This window comes from Numida meleagris, chromosome 4 (genome assembly GCF_002078875.1).
Source record: "Numida meleagris isolate 19003 breed g44 Domestic line chromosome 4, NumMel1.0, whole genome shotgun sequence".
In the NCBI taxonomy this organism is placed as follows: domain Eukaryota; kingdom Metazoa; phylum Chordata; class Aves; order Galliformes; family Numididae; genus Numida; species Numida meleagris.
This window is the reverse complement of record NC_034412.1, coordinates 61,693,525-61,713,614: the sequence shown is the minus strand read 5'-3', so window position 1 is coordinate 61,713,614 and position 20,090 is coordinate 61,693,525. Positions and strand designations below refer to the sequence as shown.

Below are 20,090 nucleotides of genomic sequence, written 5' to 3'. Positions count from 1 at the left end.
GACTCTGCTGCTTATTTCTTTAGTCTGTAAGGTTTCCTGGGCAGCAGTTGCCTAGCATTATGTGTCCGCCCAAGAGGAAAACAGCCTGGACTTTCAGTGGTGCCTGAGAGCAACAGTAACACAAATGAGTAATTTTGGTTTCCTTCTCTCTACTTATCCTTCAAATGATTTTTCATCCCCTTCTCTCCCAGGGTCCTTTGTACTCTTCTAATTGGTGGTGAAATAGAGACATAAGAGGTGGGTGAGCTTGCTAGTATCATCTTCAAATACTGGCAATGAAAAGGGGAGTACTGCTGCAGTTACACTGTGACAAGGAATCTTCATCTTCCTGCTCTACTTTGCAGCTACCTCGTGACCTGTTACAGCTAGAACTGTAACATTCCTTGCTTCTAAACTTCTCTCATCATCTTGCTGCTGCAGTGCTTCCACATCTCCTCTAAATGATTCCCAGCCTTCACAGTGCCACTCGGGCAAGAAGTGTCAGATGTGACTGAATGTGTTGACAGCTGAGGATTCTTGAGTTGGTCTTGAAAGATGAGAAAGGTGCAGCACAAGGTTTGGAAAGGAGATGTGCAGTGTATATCTCTATTGCAGTGAATCTCTAAATACGTCTTTTTGTGTTAGAGAGAAGAAGGGGAAGGGAGGGAGGGAAAGGCAGGAAGGGGACCAAAAGCAAGAAAGGAGTCATAAAAAGAAGGAAATGTAGAAGCACCTAATCTTCCATGGAAGCATGGTGTGGGTGTACAACTTGTTCCTGCATGGAGTACAAAGGTAACAGGGTTTCACTGAAATTTATTTTCATCTTGTTTTCCCTTTTCTTGGAAAAAAAGAATGTGCTTCTGAACTGCATGATTCTAGCTTTATCATCTCTCCCAGTTTTCACACTGTTAAAATAAATAATTTCTAGTCATAACAAAATCTTATGTATCCCATTCAAATACATCTGCCTCTTTAGAGGTTATGAGACTTTTTTTTTTTTTGGCCTTATGTGTTTCTTCATATCTGTCATACTGGTAAATCTTTAGTATGTCTTCTTTGCTCTCTTGCTTTGTGCAGAATAACAGAGGTCTTGGCAGCATGTTTTCTCCCTTTACAACACTAAGGTTTACTACCACACATCTTTCATAAAAGCACCGATGACATCTACATATTTCTAAGAATCTTATCCATAGCCTATTCTTGCCCCAGTGGACAGCGAATGAGACCCTTGATGCTAAAATGGTGAAGCATGTATTTCCCACTCCTCCACTGAGTTGGTGCTTTAATAAAAAAAGGCAGGTCTAAAGCTAGGCTTAAAATCCTGTCACCTATTTATCCGTAGCTACCTGAGAATATGAAGTTCCTTCTTACCTGTGTGGTAAAATTTTCCTGAAAATCCAAGGTTGAAGGTAAAATTTGCAACCTGAGTGCGCAGTAAATTTTGAGTCTCTAGTAAAGCCTGAAATAAATAAGAAATTAACATGCATTTAGAAAAATGAATATTTATTTTTTGAATACCTCATTTAAAAAAATTGTGTCCACCTGAGGAGATATACCCAAGAAGATCCTGTTAAATATTTCACATTTTATTTTGGGGTTATTATTATTTTTTCTTTTTTTCTTTTTAAGACTATTACAGATAGCTTAATTTGCTCCATCAGTTTGATGATCTAGCAATGCTAGTAGTAGTATTTAAGTGCTGAAGTACACGACAGACCAAAATACTATGTATTATTTGCAATGATATATGGCAGGACTTGAATCCAGTCACTGAGAGTCAGTGGTACACTAAATCACTAAGTGACCCACATTTGGAGTTATTAATGAGGCTTGATAAAATGTGCTTAAACTCCGAAGTTAGAGATACTGCTTACCATCCAGATGTGGAGGCATTAGGGTTTACTTACCTGCAGAAACATATTTGATTGTGTTTAATTACTTAATTCAGGGTTACTTGTGAAAGTCAAATTTTGACCTGTGGTAGAACTAACATCCATTTTTTCTCATGACTGACATTAAATTCCTGTTTATTTTATCTCTCCTCCATGAGAAGGATAAGACCAATCTAAATGAAAGAGAGGACAAGTATATTGCTTACAGAATAGGTGTGGTCTGGTAATCTATCCATTTTTTCATGCACCTGTTTCCAACAAACACAGAAAAACATAATGGTTCTGTCTGCACAAGCTATCTACCTCTATTGTTAGGTCATCAACTCTGTGCTGCTTCTAAAGATTGTCCTTGCTGTGCAGATGTCTGCTTTGAATCAGCAGCTCACATAATCTGGATGTGCTATATATACGAGATAGTGCATTTATCTCCCTATTGGTCTTGCCGTTGTTGAACGGGTTATAAACTCTATTTTCATCAATTTTCCATGTCCCCATTATGTGGCTCTCTAGAACTTTTCACATCATCTGCTAATAATATTTTTATTGATCAAATGTTCATGTTCTAGTAAAGTTCAAAGACAAAGTGAACATAGTGGTTTACACGCAGTCCAAGTCCAGCTAATGTTTCCTTTCATTTGAAAAGATTACATTTCGTATGTTCATTAGGAATTTCACTTTACATTACAGGAAGACAGCATTACCTTTTAGTTCAACTTACTGGTATAAATTGGAAGAAAGGAAAGGACTATTTATGACCCAAAGTGTAGTCGGTCCCTTATAAATGGTGAATCAGGGATTTAAGAAACTGAAATGCAGATTGGTGGCCTATGCAATCCTAATCCAGATGAGAGCCAAGCAAAACAGATCTGCGGTGGCACAATTTCTGATATTTCCTTTGCGTTGCAGTGGGTGAGGAGGTGCTGTCAACTGCTGTGTGCTTTCATGGTAGGACATTAACTTTCTAAAGGTACTGATTGCATGTTAAGTAACATATATATTTAGAGTCTATGGACGTTGGAGCTCACATCTCTTCTAAAGCTTCATTTGCTAACAGTTACTGTCCGTAAAGGCATTGTTTGGGTGCCAGGCAGCTTGGGAGTGTAATATAAAAGGTTGTTAGAAAGTGTGCCTTCATTTTATTTTTATTTTAACAGAAACATTTGTTGAATATTAAAGAAGACTTAAACAGTGGTTATCAGCTATTGCAGTCACCTAGTAGATATGTTGCTAAAGGAAATAAATAGAGCAATCTAATTGCAGTAAATCATGTGCTTGTGCATTAAGATACGTGTAGGTTTCCAGCCTATATTGCCAGACATTAAATACATTGATTTTTTAACTCCTGTGACAATTTCACATATTGGGGCTCTATGTACATACTATATAAATATTCACCAACATGTTAAACCTTAGCTAATAGTGGCATTAATCTCTAAGAAACTGAGGAATATCCCCTGTTGATAAAAAAGTCACTAAATTGGCACCATTAAAGTAATAAGCAGGGAATCAGAGTCGTTATATCTTAGAATATGACTTCCCAAGCTATGTAGAGCATTTTATATATGTTGAGAAAGACTGATGGGCTGAGCAAAATCAATTCAATTTTCCTTTGAGGAAAGAGCACCTTGAGAAATTATCTCTTAACATATAGTACAAGAAGGTATGCAAAAGAACCGTCATTATAATATCACTTTATTTTTTTTCTCTCTAATTTCCCTCACACTCACGTCTCAGTAAGATCACAGAACTGGAAGATAGGCAGAAGCTTTACATCCCAGTGAGGTCTCATTAAAATTTCAGAGTGAGGATTAAGATGTAAATCCTGTAACCTGCAGTGTGTCAAGCATTTTTCTCTGTCTAAAGGGCAAATCTGTCACTCAAACTAGATTTGCCTTGGTCTCGAATACTTGGTTTTATTGCCATTTCCATATATGCATATTAACTTAAATGGTATGTGGCTAAACTTCATTTTCATGACCTCACTCTATTTTAATACTAAGAGGATACTGTTAACCTAATGCATTTTGTCACTGCTTACCTTTTTGTAGAGGATGGGAAACATCTTCTGATTCCTCAACGTCTCCCTAGGTGATTAGGGTCTACCTTCCCTATTTTTACAGAATATATATTTGAACAAAATTTCTAATGACCTACGCTGCCCTCACAGGTAATTTTTCAGAGTAAATAATGAGAACTTTATATCCTGCAAGGTACAGACTTTAACAGCACACAGTACCATGACAAGAAGAGAGCTGATTACTTTTTTTCATCATCCTCCATGTATGCTTGAGAGTGATTAAACCCCTGTTTGTTTCCCTGTTTATAGTGCTGAAGCAAGGATGGCTATTGTTCAGGCAGGGTTGCTGCCCACTGGCTCCTGGATGTTGCAGCCTGGAGGAGTTGCGTGTCCCTGCCATTTGGTGCTAGAAGTCTTTCTGGAGCTCATGGCCTTCAAAAGAGGTGGAAGGTATTTATTTTATTCTAATCACACTCACAGAAGGATTTTGCAGGATGAGGAAGGACTATTGAATTTTAGCAGCTGGAAATCATGCCTGCCACCAGGTGTGAATACAGCTATTCACGCTCTGCTTAGGTCCTGCTGTGCTCTCTCTGTCTCTCCTTGGCAGCCCTCCTTCCTCAGAGCCTCATCTGTCCCCATCCCTGTTGCCACTCCCATTGCCTTTTTATCATGACCTCAGGACTTGACAATGTCACTGAAGGAGAAACGTGGAAGCTTGACTGACTGGTAGGCACTATCCACAACCTCAGCTGAAGGAGAGTCATACAGAGAAATGTAGGAAAAAAGCATGACGAATCTGATTGTGTAGAGGTGATTTTTTTTTCTGGATGTTTCCACTGCCCATAGTATTTAAATCTTATCTGCCAATGTACATCTTTCCTTCAGAGTCAGTAGGATTATTCATTTTTCTCCAAGTACTGAGTCTTAAAAGAGTTGTAAGTAGAGGAAGGCTGTTTGTAAGTGTTGAAGGTTATGGGAAAAAGCAATTAGCTTTTGCCATTGAATGGGTAGGGGTGTGTTAAACCAATAGGTGTTTGCTCACCATTGCTTTTTTGTTGAACAGTTAAGTAAACCATGCTAGATAATTATTGTTTTCCAAGAAAAGAACCATGGAGCACATCTGCACATGGACAAGCTGTCATGTCTCGGTGTCAGCCTAAGCAAATAGCTTTTTTTTTTTAAGGTAATTTAGGTTGTTCTTTCAAATATAAAAGCCAATTGCCAGGAATATCTCAAAACTTGTGAGTTTCATTTTGTTAATTGATTCTTTATTTTGTCAATGAAGCTTCTCTCTGTGACATCCATGAGATATGGTTTCTTCTTTATACTACATTTATATTTGGCAGTATTTTACGTTAATCCATATAATTAATTTTTGTAGATTTGAAGTTGCTGTGATTTTTTTCCTTCATAATTGGTGCATCTATTGCGCAGAAGTGGTATTTTCCTGCTATGTCCTTGTTAATTATAACTCTATCCTTCATTTACATAATAAACTTTTTGGGGCAATTTCTTCAGTAACATTTCATGGCTAATAGGAAGCAATTTGCTTTCCTTTATTAAGTACATTAAAACTTCATGCCCCAGACATCATTGACTGTAAACATTTGATTCTGCTCAAATTTAATGCACCAAGGCATTTTGCTCTGCCATATTAGGTTTATTTATGTGCTATGTTCTGGATTGTTAGCTGCTAATGAGACTTCAGCTCTTATTGCTCCAAGGCCTGAACACTAACCTCATTTTAATGAGTTCATTATTTGCTGCCTTCTGAATGGAAGACAACAAATTTTCCTTTTAATTAAAGGTCAAAATACCTCTGGCTAAGGAAAGTGAAGAGGTTATCAAATCCTTAGAGAAAGTAAAAGAATGACTTTTTCTGATTTTGATGCCAAGCGTGGGAAGACCAGACTGAGGTAGAAGGTATTTCTCAGGGGACTGAAATTCCAAATCTAACTAAGCTAAATGACAGCAACACTAAAACATCGTGACTAGTGTTCCCAAGATGTTGTAACTGCCACCCCCCCTCCAAAAAAAAAAAAAACCAAAAAAAAAAAGAAACCAACAAAACACACAAAAAAAACCACTGAAAGTTGGCCAAATAATTAAAGAGGCTTTGCTCCTAACTCAAAGATCTGTGCGGATCAATACTACTACTGGAGTATGAGCCCTTGTTAGCACATGTGGTGATTTATAGGGTGCAGAGGACAGATGCTGGATGAAGCGAGTCAACAAAATTAATCTCATATTTCTTATTGAGGAAAGTGAGGCAAATGTGATCAGTGCTGGGGGATGTTTGTAGTGAGAGAGGTATATGCAACTCTGTGTGTACGTGTGTGTACATATGCAAGTAAAAGGGATACGTGAACCCCTACTTTGAAAATACAGGGTGGAACCTTTTGTCAAATGAAAAAAGGATTAATTAATGGAATTAACATGCAGCCCTCATTCTTTGTTGTGCTTTTTATACCTGGTCACCACCCGAAAGGCAACCTAAAGTAGAGTTAGATTGATTCATGTACCTCTCATTTGAGAAGCTGCTCATGTCACAGGTAGTGGTGTTAGAGATGTGAAGAATATTTGTGAAAGAAAGGACTGGTGTCTGTGTGAACAACTGGTGAAAACTGGTTAAAATCTGTGTTTGGAAGAAAATCCTAATGTTTTGTGAAACAGACATAGTTTAGGATGAAACCTAAAATTGTCAAAAAGTCCTTATAACAGCTCTAAACATTGATTCCACAAAGACAAATCAAAATTCCTTACTTCTGCAGATGCTTCAGGGACCTTCCCAGAAGTTGCTAAACGTTGTCTGAGAGCACCCAGAAAAGATTAGGAGGGGCCCAAGAGTGGCAGGATTAAACATTGCCCTACTGTGGAGTAAGAAGCTCAATGTTTCATTTGGGCTTCATGTGGCCTTCTAGAGACAGTATAATGAACATGAATTTTGCAAACCAACAAAAGCTCAAGAACTTAGTAGCTAGAGATTCCCATCTGTATGGCAGGGATCTCAGTGGTCACAGTGCCCAAGGTCCCCAGCCTGTGGGGCACTTCACTTACCAGTGCTCTTTTCACACAGTGCTCTTTCACTGCCCAATGAAACCTGATCCCAGATTACTACAAAGCCTGTCCACAAGGCTGCCTTCTGTCAAGAAGGAATGAGAAAGGACACAGTTCATCGTACAGTTTGGAAGGAGATCAAGGGAAGGAGGGGAAGGTAGGTATTTTTGCATTTCAATGTATCTATAACGTGCTGTTATCTTGAGTTATATTATTTCTGCTGAATCATTCTGGGAAGCATTTCTGATGTGGAAGGGTGTGCCAGTGACAGGCATCCCATGGCCAAGGTTATGTAGCCCCATCACCATCTCTGGGATATGACTAAGAATCTTGTCAAAAATGGGCTTAATTCCCATCATTCAAAGTCGTCATTCATTTGGGAATAGATCCTAGTGCTGGATGGTAGTTCCAAAGTTTTTTCTCTCTTTAATGTGTCTGGGCATAAAATGTATATATGCTACCTATATATATATTATTATTTATTTGTATTTATGAAGATATAAAATATAAGCAAATATGTAAGTATAGGTATTCTTTTAGAGGATATCTTCCTTTATATGATGTTTATATACACTGCTTAGAAAAGAGGTCTTTTATTTGGGATAGATTGCCCAGAGAGGCTAAGGAATCTGTCCTCTGAGATGCAAAAAATCAGGCATGGACAAGACCCTGTGCAAAGTGATCTAACTTTCACATTCCCTCTGCTTTGAGCAGGGGCTAAGACTCAATCACCTCCAGAAATCCCTTCCAGCCTAAATTATTTTAAGATTTAGTGAAGCGTTGCCCTGTATTTTTCACTTCAAGGCAGTTTCCTAAAGCTTCTGTTATACATACTTGCTGTTAATACCAAGAAGTGTTTTAATGCATTTATTTATTTTTGTTCTGAACATCTGTCTTTAATGCTTTTGCAATTATATAGCCTGAGGTTCATTTACCAGCTGTTCTGCACAGAAATTTGCTGGTGGTCTGTGGAAAGATGGAGGATAACAAAATAGTAGTTTTGCTTCTGATTTCCAGCTGTAAATGTGTAGGAAAAAAATAGCAAAGCAGCGTTTCTTTCCACTGCAAGCAGATGTCGTCAGGATGTGATATTTGATTGCCTCTTCCTGTTCTTGTTTCCTCTCCAAAATCTGTGCTAAGAAAAAATCTGATACCAACTCTTTTAGTCTTGGCAATTTGCAAAGCCAAAGCAATCTTCATATCACTACAAGGTAGTTAATCCCAGTAAGCATTATAAGGCTAGAATGAAGTAGCTATTTTCTGAGAGGAAAACTGAACTTGAAAGAAGTGTTGAGCAGCCTAACATCACCAACAGGTTTACTGTAAGGCCAGGACTCTAGGTTCCTCAGATTCACCTTTTGGTTTGATGAGCAAACTTCTACTGTAAGGGATAGAATTTCATCTGCTGTACCTATGTTTCTTAAAGGACAGTGCGGTGGTGAGTTTATAACCCTGTGAAGTTGTCACTGACTTCTGTGTGGTGAAAATTTCAGGCCATTTCACATTTTTATAACAGAACTTTAATAGAAGATCAGTAATACTACAGTGGAGAGATTATAAAGAATTAACCGAAAATCATAAAACCATGACAACTTGTTAGATCTTAAAAGCAGTTAAGAGTTAAAGTCAGTCAAATCCTTAATGAGATTTTAAAATCACTTGTACTATTTACTCTATGCCTAAACTGATTTCAACAGAAGTTAACCAGACACCTGATCAATGTGCAGCTCTCAACCTCAGTGATTTTCTTTCTCTGCTACTGCATTTTTCACATAATGCAATATACAAGTAACGTGATTCCACGTACTGACTGCAGACCACTCACCACACCCAAGGAGATGAGCAACACTTCAGCCATAGATACACTATGTTTATGAGATGGGACTTTACTTCTTTCTTTTTTTCAGATTTATTTCTGTGGAGTAGTATGCTAATCTATAGCTCTATATAAATAATTAATACGAAGGTCTCTGAACACAGCCAGCTCTGTCTGCAGATTTGTTTTTTTTTTATTATAGAGCTATTACTTGAGTCTGTTCAGCATTTCCCTTGAGTAGCTGTCTTAGTGTGAGGTCTGGGAGGATATGCGGATGTATTTGAAGCAAGAAAAAAAGCCATGTTTTTCACGCATATGTAATATGTTTATTGTAAACAGAAGAATTTATGTTTTCTTTATGAGTGGAATGCCCAGTCTGTCAGATCTGCTTCTGCTACTCTTCCATAACCCCATCCCAAAGTCAGAAGACTGTCAGGAGTCTAATTGCATTTAATTCAGCACAGAGGAATGCATCTGTTCCATTAAAGTTTTAGCTACTTTCAGCTGAATTAGATGAATAGGGTGATAATGCACCAAATTTACTAGCTACTCATGACTAACTGCCTAATAGCATTGCTTGAGAATTCAGAAAGCAGCTTTTGGTGTGGTGTTACAGGAGCGATGATGCCATGGCAGTGACATAGAAACACTGAAAGAGTCTTGGCCAGATGCACACCTGTGTACGCAGGCAAATAGCCAAGGCATCTCTTCAGTCTTTTCCCTAGGAAAGGAGAATTCACAGCCAATGGTCTTGTACTTAGAAGGTCTAGCAACAAAAAGCTCAAAGGAGGAGCAAGGGGACAGTCTAATGGGGGTGAAGTGTGAATTTCAAAACAAAAACCATTAATGAAAAGTGAGGTGAATGCAGTCCTTTCCAGTTCTCCAGTAAGACTTGCCTGGGGAGAACCAAAGGCATTAAGTATGGGGGCAAGCTGCAAGTGCCATAGGAGCAGGATACGGTTGAAGTAGCTACCTGCTTCAACTGATTGCTGTTTTGTGTCAATGTTATCCGCAGAAAAGATGTACAGACTATTTGGGAAATCTCTGAGGGTCTTCAGTATTGATCACTGTTAATGCTGAAGATTTTTTAGAAATACTCAGTCTGCTGACAAATCATGGAAAGAGAAGCATCAGCCTATGCCAAGCTGTGGGCATTCCCTGTCCCCATAGGGGCGAGGCAGATGCCTGGCACTGGCCCTGCTGCAGAGCAGGTCCCTCCTCTCAGGTTGCATGCAGCCTGTGGCGCTTTCAGTAGTGCAGTAGAGGGCCTTAGAACTTGTCTCTTATCTAAGCATTTTCAGCAAAAGAAATCTCTGCCAGCTGTAGATGAAGGATTTTTGGTTTAATTTTTAAAACAAACAGCATGATCAGGAATGCTTTCTCTAGTTTATAGAGCTCTCCCATTGTCCCCCAGATCGCTTGCCCCATACAGGAAAGCTGTGATAAGTGTTTCTGAACAGGACTACAAGTCAGGCGTGGGTTCCTTGCTAGACCATGGCCCCTTCTGCCATGTTTGCAGTGTGACATCAATATCAACACCAGTTACGTTATAACTGCTTGTCTATTATTTGAACCAGGATTTAATGACAATTCTATTTGAGTGCTAGCATAAGAGGGGTACAACCATCATCAAGTTTTGATCGATTGCAAAAAAAAAAAAAAATCAAAAAATATCGAACAGGAAACCCTCTAAAACCCTCTTAAGGGGGCAACATAAAGATTAAAATAATATGCTAATAAAATATTCACATTCAGCAACCTGTATTGCAGCAGACTGTATTGTGTCAGTCATTGTGCTGCATGTCACTAATAATAAAACATAGAGATTAATGTTTACAGTTTTCTTTCAAGAAGTGCTTATGCCATACAAAAAAAATCATATCAGTCTTCCTATCTTTGGCACAATGCAAATAATATATTAAAGGCTGAGTAACACCAATAACTACATTTTCTTTCAGTTGAGTATTTTTTCATTTTTTTCTTGGTTATTCAAATTGCTTCTTTAAGCAAAAATACAACAAAAACTATTTGGGGGGTACTCAGTAGTTTTAAATTATTTAAGAGATAGACTAATGGAGGCCACCTTCTTGGTCTTTAGTTCATGGATTTGGATGTACTAAGGTGTGGTCTGATTGGGTTTTTGCTCCTTTACTGCCATCGGAAATCATTTACTGGGGTAATCTTGTCATAAAAATTCCTTCCTATTCTAATTACAGACCTTTATCTCAAAATTCTGAACTCCTACCTGACCTAAAAAAAAATTGTACTTTAAATGTACTGCTTAAAACCTAAGCAATGTAGTGGTCTTGTAGTAGAATTACACTGCAAGTTTGGTTTTGTCTTGTTTTTTAACCACACATTCAGTCATACTTGAGATTGGAACAGAGGTGGTATTTTCACATTCAGATCTGTCCTTCAGTTTTCAGAACGGGCATTTGTGTGATCATAGAATCACCATACTACCCTAACTCTAACAACCCACCACTAAATCATGTCCCTGAGCACCACATCCAAATGGTTTTTAAACACATTCGGGCATGGTGATTCAACCACCTCCAAATGATGGATGATGATATAAGTGATGATGGAGTGATGATGGATATAAGCAGTGGCTTCTAAGAGGGTGCCTCCGTTTGTTTAAGTCGAGGGATTCTAAAACTTGGGTGCTTTTTGTCTGTGAAAAGATAGTTATAAAATGACACACTCTGCATGCAAAGTTTTTCAGTACTGTTGTCTTTCTTACTGTTAGTTGCTGCTTTCCCCTACAACCTCTGCTGAAGTAGGTAAGTGAAATCTAAAATCACTCTCTTCTATTGTCCTTACACATCGCTACTAGCACCTTTACCAGCTGTGTCTGTGGGTTCTTATATTTTCCCATTTCCAAGCCTGTCCATTGCCATCCTCTGTAAAGATCAGAAACCAGGGAGTCTAAGTCAGTGGAACACTGAGGAGCATCAACTTCAGCAGAGACCTGCTGCTAGGCAGGCACAGCATTTCTGCTAATTACAGATCCCTGAGTCCCTGTGGACTCCATAAACACAGAGGTGGTCCCAGAAGCACTGGAGATAGCTGGGAGAATGAAGACAGGCAGCAGTCATTGTCCTTTTCAGTCCAGCCCTGCCTATCTATTTCACTGTGTTGGTCTTGGAGGAGAAAAAGATGAATTCTGAATGGGTAAAAAAGTGACACTTTCTTGTACTCTAAGTAAGAACATCACTTTCAGCAAAGTGATAACTGTTCTCTGTAATACTTTTTGGACAAAGTAAGTTGTATCTTAAAATTGGGGAAGGTATGTCTTTAAATATTATGCAATATTTCTTGACAGTGTTACAAGTGAAATACATGTATCTCACAGACTTCTTTGCAATTACTTCCAATGATGTAGTAATGCTTTTATTTTATGGAAAACCCATATTGTAGTTAATCAACATGTTAGTTTTATAGATCCTCTTTTATCTTCAGTTGTTTGGAGTTATACATGTGGCTGCAGTATGTAGAAAACATAACTGTGCTAGAACTGGAGTCCCTGGAATGGAGTAGTAGACTCGCATAAATCTGCCAGTGCAACGATTTTCTTCACTCTTTAACAAAAGTAAGTCTCACTTGGAGACTCCTCTCAACAAGTTTTCCGTGGCAGGGTTGTGGAGACATCTGTGCCTTTATTGGTTATTCTGAAAAATGCAGTTCGCAAAATCTTTATGGGCAGTGGTGTACTTTGAAAATCACTGGAATTAAATGTTACTTCGTAGTACTTCTGAGATGTTTGCTGCTTCTCTAACAGAGCTTAACTTTTTTGACCCTTCTGGCTTCTTCATTATGCCGTCTTGCATTACCTAGGGGGATCACTTCAGTGTTTGATTGTGTTTGTTGGCTGGAATTGGAAGTTTCTGTAAAATGGAAGGGGAATTGCAAAGGGAAGTGTTTTTGCTTTTCATCACACTCATTTCTTTGACCAAAGGTCATGAAGAACATGCTGTCCCTGCCATGTCCTACAGGTTTCGAACTTAGAGTAGAGCAAAATAAAGCCTATTTTGTTTTTGAAAATAACTTCAAAACCCCTCCAGGCCTGAAAATCCTCTGCTTAACATTGCTTTATTATCTTTCCCAGTACTTAAAGGCAGCATAGCTGGTTGGCTGATGACAAAATCTGGAAGATTCAAAGCAAAATGGCAATGCCAATAGCAAGTTTGCTAATCTTTTTTCCTCTCACACTCTGATAATGTTATTATTCTATTCAGTTCTCTCAAATGGTAATATCAAAGGCCAGTATGTTCTCCAATAAAATCAAGCCAGATCATCAAATGAAGCTGACACATTTGAAATGAAGCATTTTAGATGTTCCAGTAGGTTACTTCATCATAAAAGCAAGTAATTTTAGGTAAAATGGAGAACAAATCTCTACAAACTAATAGCCAGAGGAAATGTGTCAGGTCATAGATGTACAGTTAAAGAATATTATCATGCCATTTCAAAAAGTAGAAAAATTGTACCTAGAGCAAAACTAAAATACTGCAGATTTTTTTCAGATTTGACTTGATTGGAGATACAGGAGAAAAAGAAACCCACAACAACAACAAAACCTCATTTTATTGAGGTATTAAAGCAGTACCATGTAATTGTCCCAGAGCATGAAGGATTATTTTAGCACTTCTAGTGACCACTGAGGAAGGAAACTTATGATAACTGAGCCCTTCAATCTGGCAGCAAAACCAAAGAGAAATCTGTAGGCAGCAGGTAGGTCCAGGCTTCTAGTGATTGTGACAGATGAAGGTGGATACCTAAACTGATGGATGAAATCTTGTTCCCTGTGTTATATAGAATGTCAGAGCAGTCCCCCTAGGCCTTCCTAGCTCACCCTCATATAGGTGCCCAAGTCAGACTGGCCCATCCTCAGCCCCTGAGCTAGGGAGAGGACCTGCCTCGCTTGCAGGGCTCTGGAGGTGACCCTGAGGAAGGGCAGTTGCTGTTGGTGGGAGGTCTGGCAGGGAATTTCATCCAGCAGAGAGTAAAAGAGGATTTGGATGAATTTCCTAGTGTTTGATGGAGCTCATCCCTTTCTAGGTACTGCTAAATCGTTCTTGACAGGGATGACTTATCCCCAGGGCTCCTAAAACTGCTTCTGACAAGCAACCTTTTTTGCTGTTGGAATGTGTTGAATTTCCCCAAGCACTGTGCATCTTTGAAATATTTCCTGTTAGAGAGTTATGCTTGTTCTCTGTTTGAGCTCTTCAATCCCTGCTTTTCTAAATTACACAGGAAGTATAGTGTGCTATGCCATTAGCACACAACGTGAATTATTTGTAAGGAGAAGTAAACATTTCCAGCAAGCATGTTTTAATCAGAGGTTGTTTACTGATATCTTTTATTACATGCTGAATGATGTCTGTATTTGAATGGGAAAATCATTTTGAAATTTCTTACTGTTTTCCCCAACTGTTCATTTGTATGAGAACTTATTCCCGTGGTATATAAATCTATCCATAGATCATAACTTTGGCTGAAAGACTGAAACCACACCTTAGAAGAAGAGTATGTCCTCCAAATACAACAATGTCTGATGACAGAGATAATATACTGAAAATCTGTATTGCTAAATTTTCTGAATTATTTCATAAACCGTACAATATACATACATATTTTCACATCAGTGAGAACATCAGCTGTTAATCTTCATGGAGAATAACTTACTAACACTCGGGAACAGTGAAGAAGGCTCACCACAATATTAAATACTGTGATATTATTATTTTAGAAAATGAAAGATGCACAGAAAAGACAGGGAGGTTGTTTGTTTGTTTGTGTTTTTGTTGTTGTTGTTGTTTTGTTTAAGAATATTCTTATTTCAAAGCTGTCCTCATGCACTTAGCTGGTAGGCTGAAAGTAGCATTACTGAGCCAGTTAATTTTTAAATCTTACTGCTTCAAATCTTAGCCATTACAGGTAGCACTTTTCTCTCTAAATATTCCCATTGAACACAGTGTAGTCACTTGCAGTGTAAAATGTGATTTCATGTAACTTAGCTTCATTAAACTGTGAAAAATATGTTCAGCAAAGTATACACCTTTTAATTATAGGTGTTGCACTAAATTTCCAGTCATTTCTGGAGAGGTACTATTACTCTCACAGCTGTGAGGGAGTGCCATGATTATATTTTATATGGGAGTAGCTGCTAAAAAATCATAAATACTGGATTGTTCTGATAGGTTTCATTTGGCTAATGCTCTGCTACCCAAATGGGATTGTTTGACAAGATATACGTTCAAATTCTGAAAAGAATTTGCGACTGTAAGATGAGAACAAAAATAGGTGTTATTTTTCCATCGTGGAAAATCTTCCTTATTCCTTAAGCTCCCCTATACGCTCTACATTCCCCCTCCTTTGCAGCTCCTCTCCTCTCTTGAAGTGTTTTGTGCCCAAGCCTTTTCTGTTTGAGGTCTTAGGATTAGCAAACAGCCAGTGAAATGAGTGAAAAGAGAGTATTTCTATGTAAGGAGGTTCAGCTGTTTTATCATCAGTTTGATGGTAGAAAAGTATTAGAAAACTGATTTCATTTGTCCTATGCTGAACCTTTTCCAGCCTTTTTGTGTACATGTAGATATACACATGCACATTTGTGTCAGTATGTATCATAGTGATCTGTCATCTTCTCACATTTGCAAGCTTGATACAAGCATAAGACAGAATATTGTCCAGTACAACAGTAGAAAAACACAAGTTATGAAAAAAGCAAGAAAAAAGCAGTTATGAAAGTACATGTTTTAGCCAAGAATTTTCCCCCAACATATTTCTCCAGTTAAATGGCTTCAAGTGACGTTACTCCAGCCCAGTGAGTACTAAAAGGATAGCTGAACAGCACAGCACCATCGTCTTGTACCCTCATGTCAGCATGCTGACTTTTTATTGAGTTTGGAGAATGCCCTGTGTAGTATACAGGGGCTTTTTGGCTGCACTCACCCCCTACAATGCAAACCATAACAGTAATGGCAAAACAGTAACAAATTCCCTTTTCTGAAGACACTTTCTTTTTTCCTTAGGGCTTATTGCACTTTAATATCAACAATCAATACACAAAGGACTAGAAAGGAATTTTCCCTTACCCTCATGAAATCTTGGAGAGAAAAAAGTAGCTTGAGTGTAAAGTAATTTTACATCCTTGTCTCAGACAAGGTCTTTGAAAATTTCTAAGCTTCCCTCCAGCATCTTATTACATTCGTGAAGTCAATGTGTGTATCATCAGCTCAAAATGTATCCTTATAGCAGGTGAACAAATCACACCATGTCATTAGTCCAAGGTTTTGCCTCTTGCTGCTCAGCTTTGGAATGGACCTGCTGCCTGAAGGTGGAGGGCGAAGTCCCTCCAGTCTATAACAGACCTGCCCTGTAACACCCACTTCGCAGCATTTACACTGGTGATGGGTAGCTTGTATTTCCTGAGTATGTTCCAAGTTAGAAGAAAAATAATAGTGAAAGCATGTGGGAAACCTTATTCCCTTTCCTAATAACAAATACAGTGGAATTACACTTTATAATAATGCAGACGTATTTGTTTATGATGCACATAAATCTTGAGCTATGCTATAAGGAAGACACATACAGAGCTTTTATATTAAAGAATTTGCAATCTGTGACTGAATCTATTATTATTTTTTTTAATTTGCTTTTATTGTTAACCATGTAGAGTATAGTTTCAGCAGTTTACCTGTCTGGAGCTTTGTCAAACGTATTCTAAATTAATAATGTTATAGAGTATCTAATCTATACCAATTACAAACAAGTATAAATTAATGTTTATTTATTCCTGTATAATCCATTAACTTCCAAATATCTGTGATAATTTGATGACAAATCTACGCTAAAGATTATTACAAAGGAGGTCTCCAGTCCCTGTAGCCCTTAGGGACACTGTATTACAGGAAAATGGTGAGAACACAACCCTGATCCAGGGTTTGCTTTGATCCTCTATCCTTGAGTCCCTCTCCCACGTTCTGTACTTTACTAGGCTGTTTTTCCCCTGGAAAAACCTGCTCACCCTTGGGATCCTATAGCCTCTTTCTTATCTGTGATTCCTGCCTTTTTCCTCCTCGTGCACTCACAGCAATAAGTGAGGCAGATGTCATAGGTCTGGCTTGTCTTCTGGACAATTCTGTTATTTCATGCTTGCTTACAGCAGGTGGAGAGGGGCTCAGGCACCTCTGAGGTGGCCAGGTAGAACCATCTGAGGATCACGGCTGGAGCTGCTTCTGCAGAGAATATTTTTGAGGCCAGGTTTTTGATATTTAAATCAATATCAAAACTTCTATCACCTAGAACGATCCTGAACTTGGCTTTATGTCTGTGCTATTAATGAACAGACTAATGTACAGGCCTACAGACTTGTGAGGAGGTTAAAAACCCAGGGAATGGAAAATTATACTGAGACAAACCCTGTTAAAACAATTGGACCTCAACCAAAAAAGCACTTGTGCTTTCAAGAGTCACTAACAGTTTTAAGAGCCAATATTTCATGAGTTTCAGGAAGGGAAGCAAATACTGTATGCTGTCAAAAATGTGAATTCAAACATTCTTTATATGGCCTTTACTCAAAGCTCTGATGTTTTGAGGTCGAAAACATAAGTCCTTGAAGCATTTGACTTTGATGCAATCTGATTCAGTCAATGCAATTCAACTATAACATCGAGTGAACTTTTAAAGATTGCTTAAATGTTGACATTTTGGATTTAATATGCAATGTAAAAGTTACAGTAATAATTCTGGCTTTTATGTGAAATGAAGAGGCAGTACAAAATTGAAATATCCATTTTTCTGGGATATTCTCATATTAAAAATGCCTCTCAATGCACTGTGAATTATTTTCATTTTTAATTTCTGGAAGAACAGCAATTCCAAAGCTGCATTTAATTATGATTTTTTTAAATTAATTTTTTTCAATATTCTTCAAACCATCCACTTTCCCTTCTGTCTGCCAGAGCAGATGAGTTAGCAGAATACCATTTTGTTTAAATCTCATTCCTGTGGAACATTCTGCATTTAATAAATCAATATTTGCCATGGGAAACTGTTCCATTGGAGAAGTCCAAATTGATCAAATAACAAGAAGAAAAACTTCATTTTCCCCTGCCTTGACACTTTGCAGTTTCAGAAGGATTTTTCACCCCTTTAGTCCAAGGATAAATAAATGGGTAAACAAGCTGGAAAGAAGGAAAGCTATAATCCTAATCTTTAAATCTAAAAGGAGCCAGAAGTGGGATAATGCCTTTTTCACTCAGCATTGCTGGTCACAGAAATGTACAAACTATTCTGACCTTTGTTAGCTCACAGTAAACCTTACTGCTAATTAAACAAAAAGATCATTTTGGTATCTTTAAAGGACTTTGGAATTTAGGGGACTCAGTCTCTCAAAAATCAAATTAACAAAAAAATTTTACTTTCAAGAATTTCAATTTATTGTGGCTACTTTCTGTCCCAAGTGAACTGGCAGAACAGATTCACAGTACAACTCCTGTTGTGCTCCTTGCACCTGGGAAGTGGAGCTGGGTCAGGCCAATCCCAGCCTCTAAATGGGTAATGTCACTCTGTTTACAGAAACCCTCAGGTGGGAAGGACACCACATTGCCTTGGCAGTCTTTCTGTGCCAACCTTAACGAGAAATAAAGAAACTTACTGTACACCATACTATTCAATATTAAGTGCTGGAGTATTAAATCAGAAAACTTCAATCCATGTGGTGTTTTCCAATAAATCAAATCCTAAAAAAACAATGTTCAGGAATTTATGGAGTGTTTTTATTCATATTTGTTTTATAGAAATTGTGAATTACTTATTCAATTTTTTGTTAATTTTGAAAGTAAAATTCAATTAAGGTTAAAAAAAAGGATTTTTTTCATCCTGTCATTTCTTGAGATAAATTCTTAACTTTTAAGAAATATTCAGTATAAAATATTGCAACTTTCTAAATTATCATTTTTCATATTTAATATTTCCACTACAAGTACAGAATTTTCATCTACAAGAAATGACACATTGTAATATCATATCGTGAAATTATTTAGTGATTTAAATCAGCCATGAGAGCAAAAAATCCTTTTGTATTTTTAGCAACAAAAAATCATTTTCATCTAAATGTCGTAGAATTAGTAAGGTTTTTTACAATGTCATCTTCAACGAGAAAAGAAACAACATAAAATGCATACAATTTTAATCTTTGAAAAGGCATTCAGCATAGGCAAGTCCTGTACTGATTAATCTCATAAACACTTAGAACATTTGAATTCAGGACCACTACATATTTGGCACAGAAAGAAGACTAAATGTATGAGGGTGTATTAGTTTATTAGGACAATGTTTCCAGAACAAGAGACTGCCACCTCTCTCTGGGTGATGATATTCTATGGATAATAGTTCTCAAATAACTTCTTATATCTAAGTAAATCTCTGAAAAAGCATTGCCTTGCGCATTTGGACCATGGGGAATAGCTTTATTCCTCTCACCTTCTGTGTTTATGCAGTAATTGTGTTTGCTGTCTGCGAAAAATGATTACAGTTCGATACTGAGCTATGCTACATGCATGTGCATCACTTCAGAAGGGTACCGCTGTGCATTTGGAACTGTCTCTGTAAAAGAGATGTAGATAGCAATGCTAAGAAATATACAGATAAGACATAAAGGCCACAAAATGAAAATGAAGGCTAAGCTGAAACTGATATTGGCATCCTGCTATTGAACTGAGAATGGGCTGGCAATAAAGAAGCAGGGGGATTTGATAGAGAACCTTGTTGCTTCTAGCATGTGTGCAGCAGTAAATAAAAACAGACCTGGTGAGTGAGTAATCTGTACTGGCAGCAAAAATACATGAAAGAATTGAGAGCCTGTCTGTGAAAGGGTTCAAAGTAGCTGTGCAGCAGTGATTGCTGCAGAGGGAGTCAGGGTGCCCTGTTCAGCAAAGCAGGGGGCTGCATCTGACACGTGTTAACATCCAGCCCCCAGCAGGTCCTACCATACATGCATACATCACACAGCAAATAAACAAAATGAAGTGATCTTACAAATCTCCTAAGCAAGGGGGCTTTGGGGTCTGTGGAAGGGGAAGATTTTTCAGGAACTTCCCAGCACTGCAGTGCATTTTCGCTGGTTTATGACTTCTTGTGAGCATGGACAAAGTCTCTTGAGCACTGCAAATTGCTAGCCTCACGTAACAGCACTGTACTTTTCCTTGATAGGAATATTTCCAAACAAATGGAAACAATAGAGGCAGATGAAAAAGAACTTTATACTTGGGGCTGAGAGCACTGATCTGCCCACACTGAGACACTAGCAGTGACACAAGCC

At 38.0% G+C, this 20,090-nt stretch overlaps 1 protein-coding gene across 1 annotated transcript in view; it reads right to left on the bottom strand.

Annotated features, from left to right (window-relative positions):
• Nucleotides 1-20,090, bottom strand: part of NDST4 (N-deacetylase and N-sulfotransferase 4) — a 107,759-nt gene that overhangs the window by 59,095 nt on the left and 28,574 nt on the right. The window contains exon 3 of the mRNA XM_021395410.1: nt 1,351-1,438. Within this exon, the coding sequence (XP_021251085.1) occupies nt 1,351-1,438 (88 nt within the window). The remainder of the gene's footprint in view (nt 1-1,350; nt 1,439-20,090) is intronic.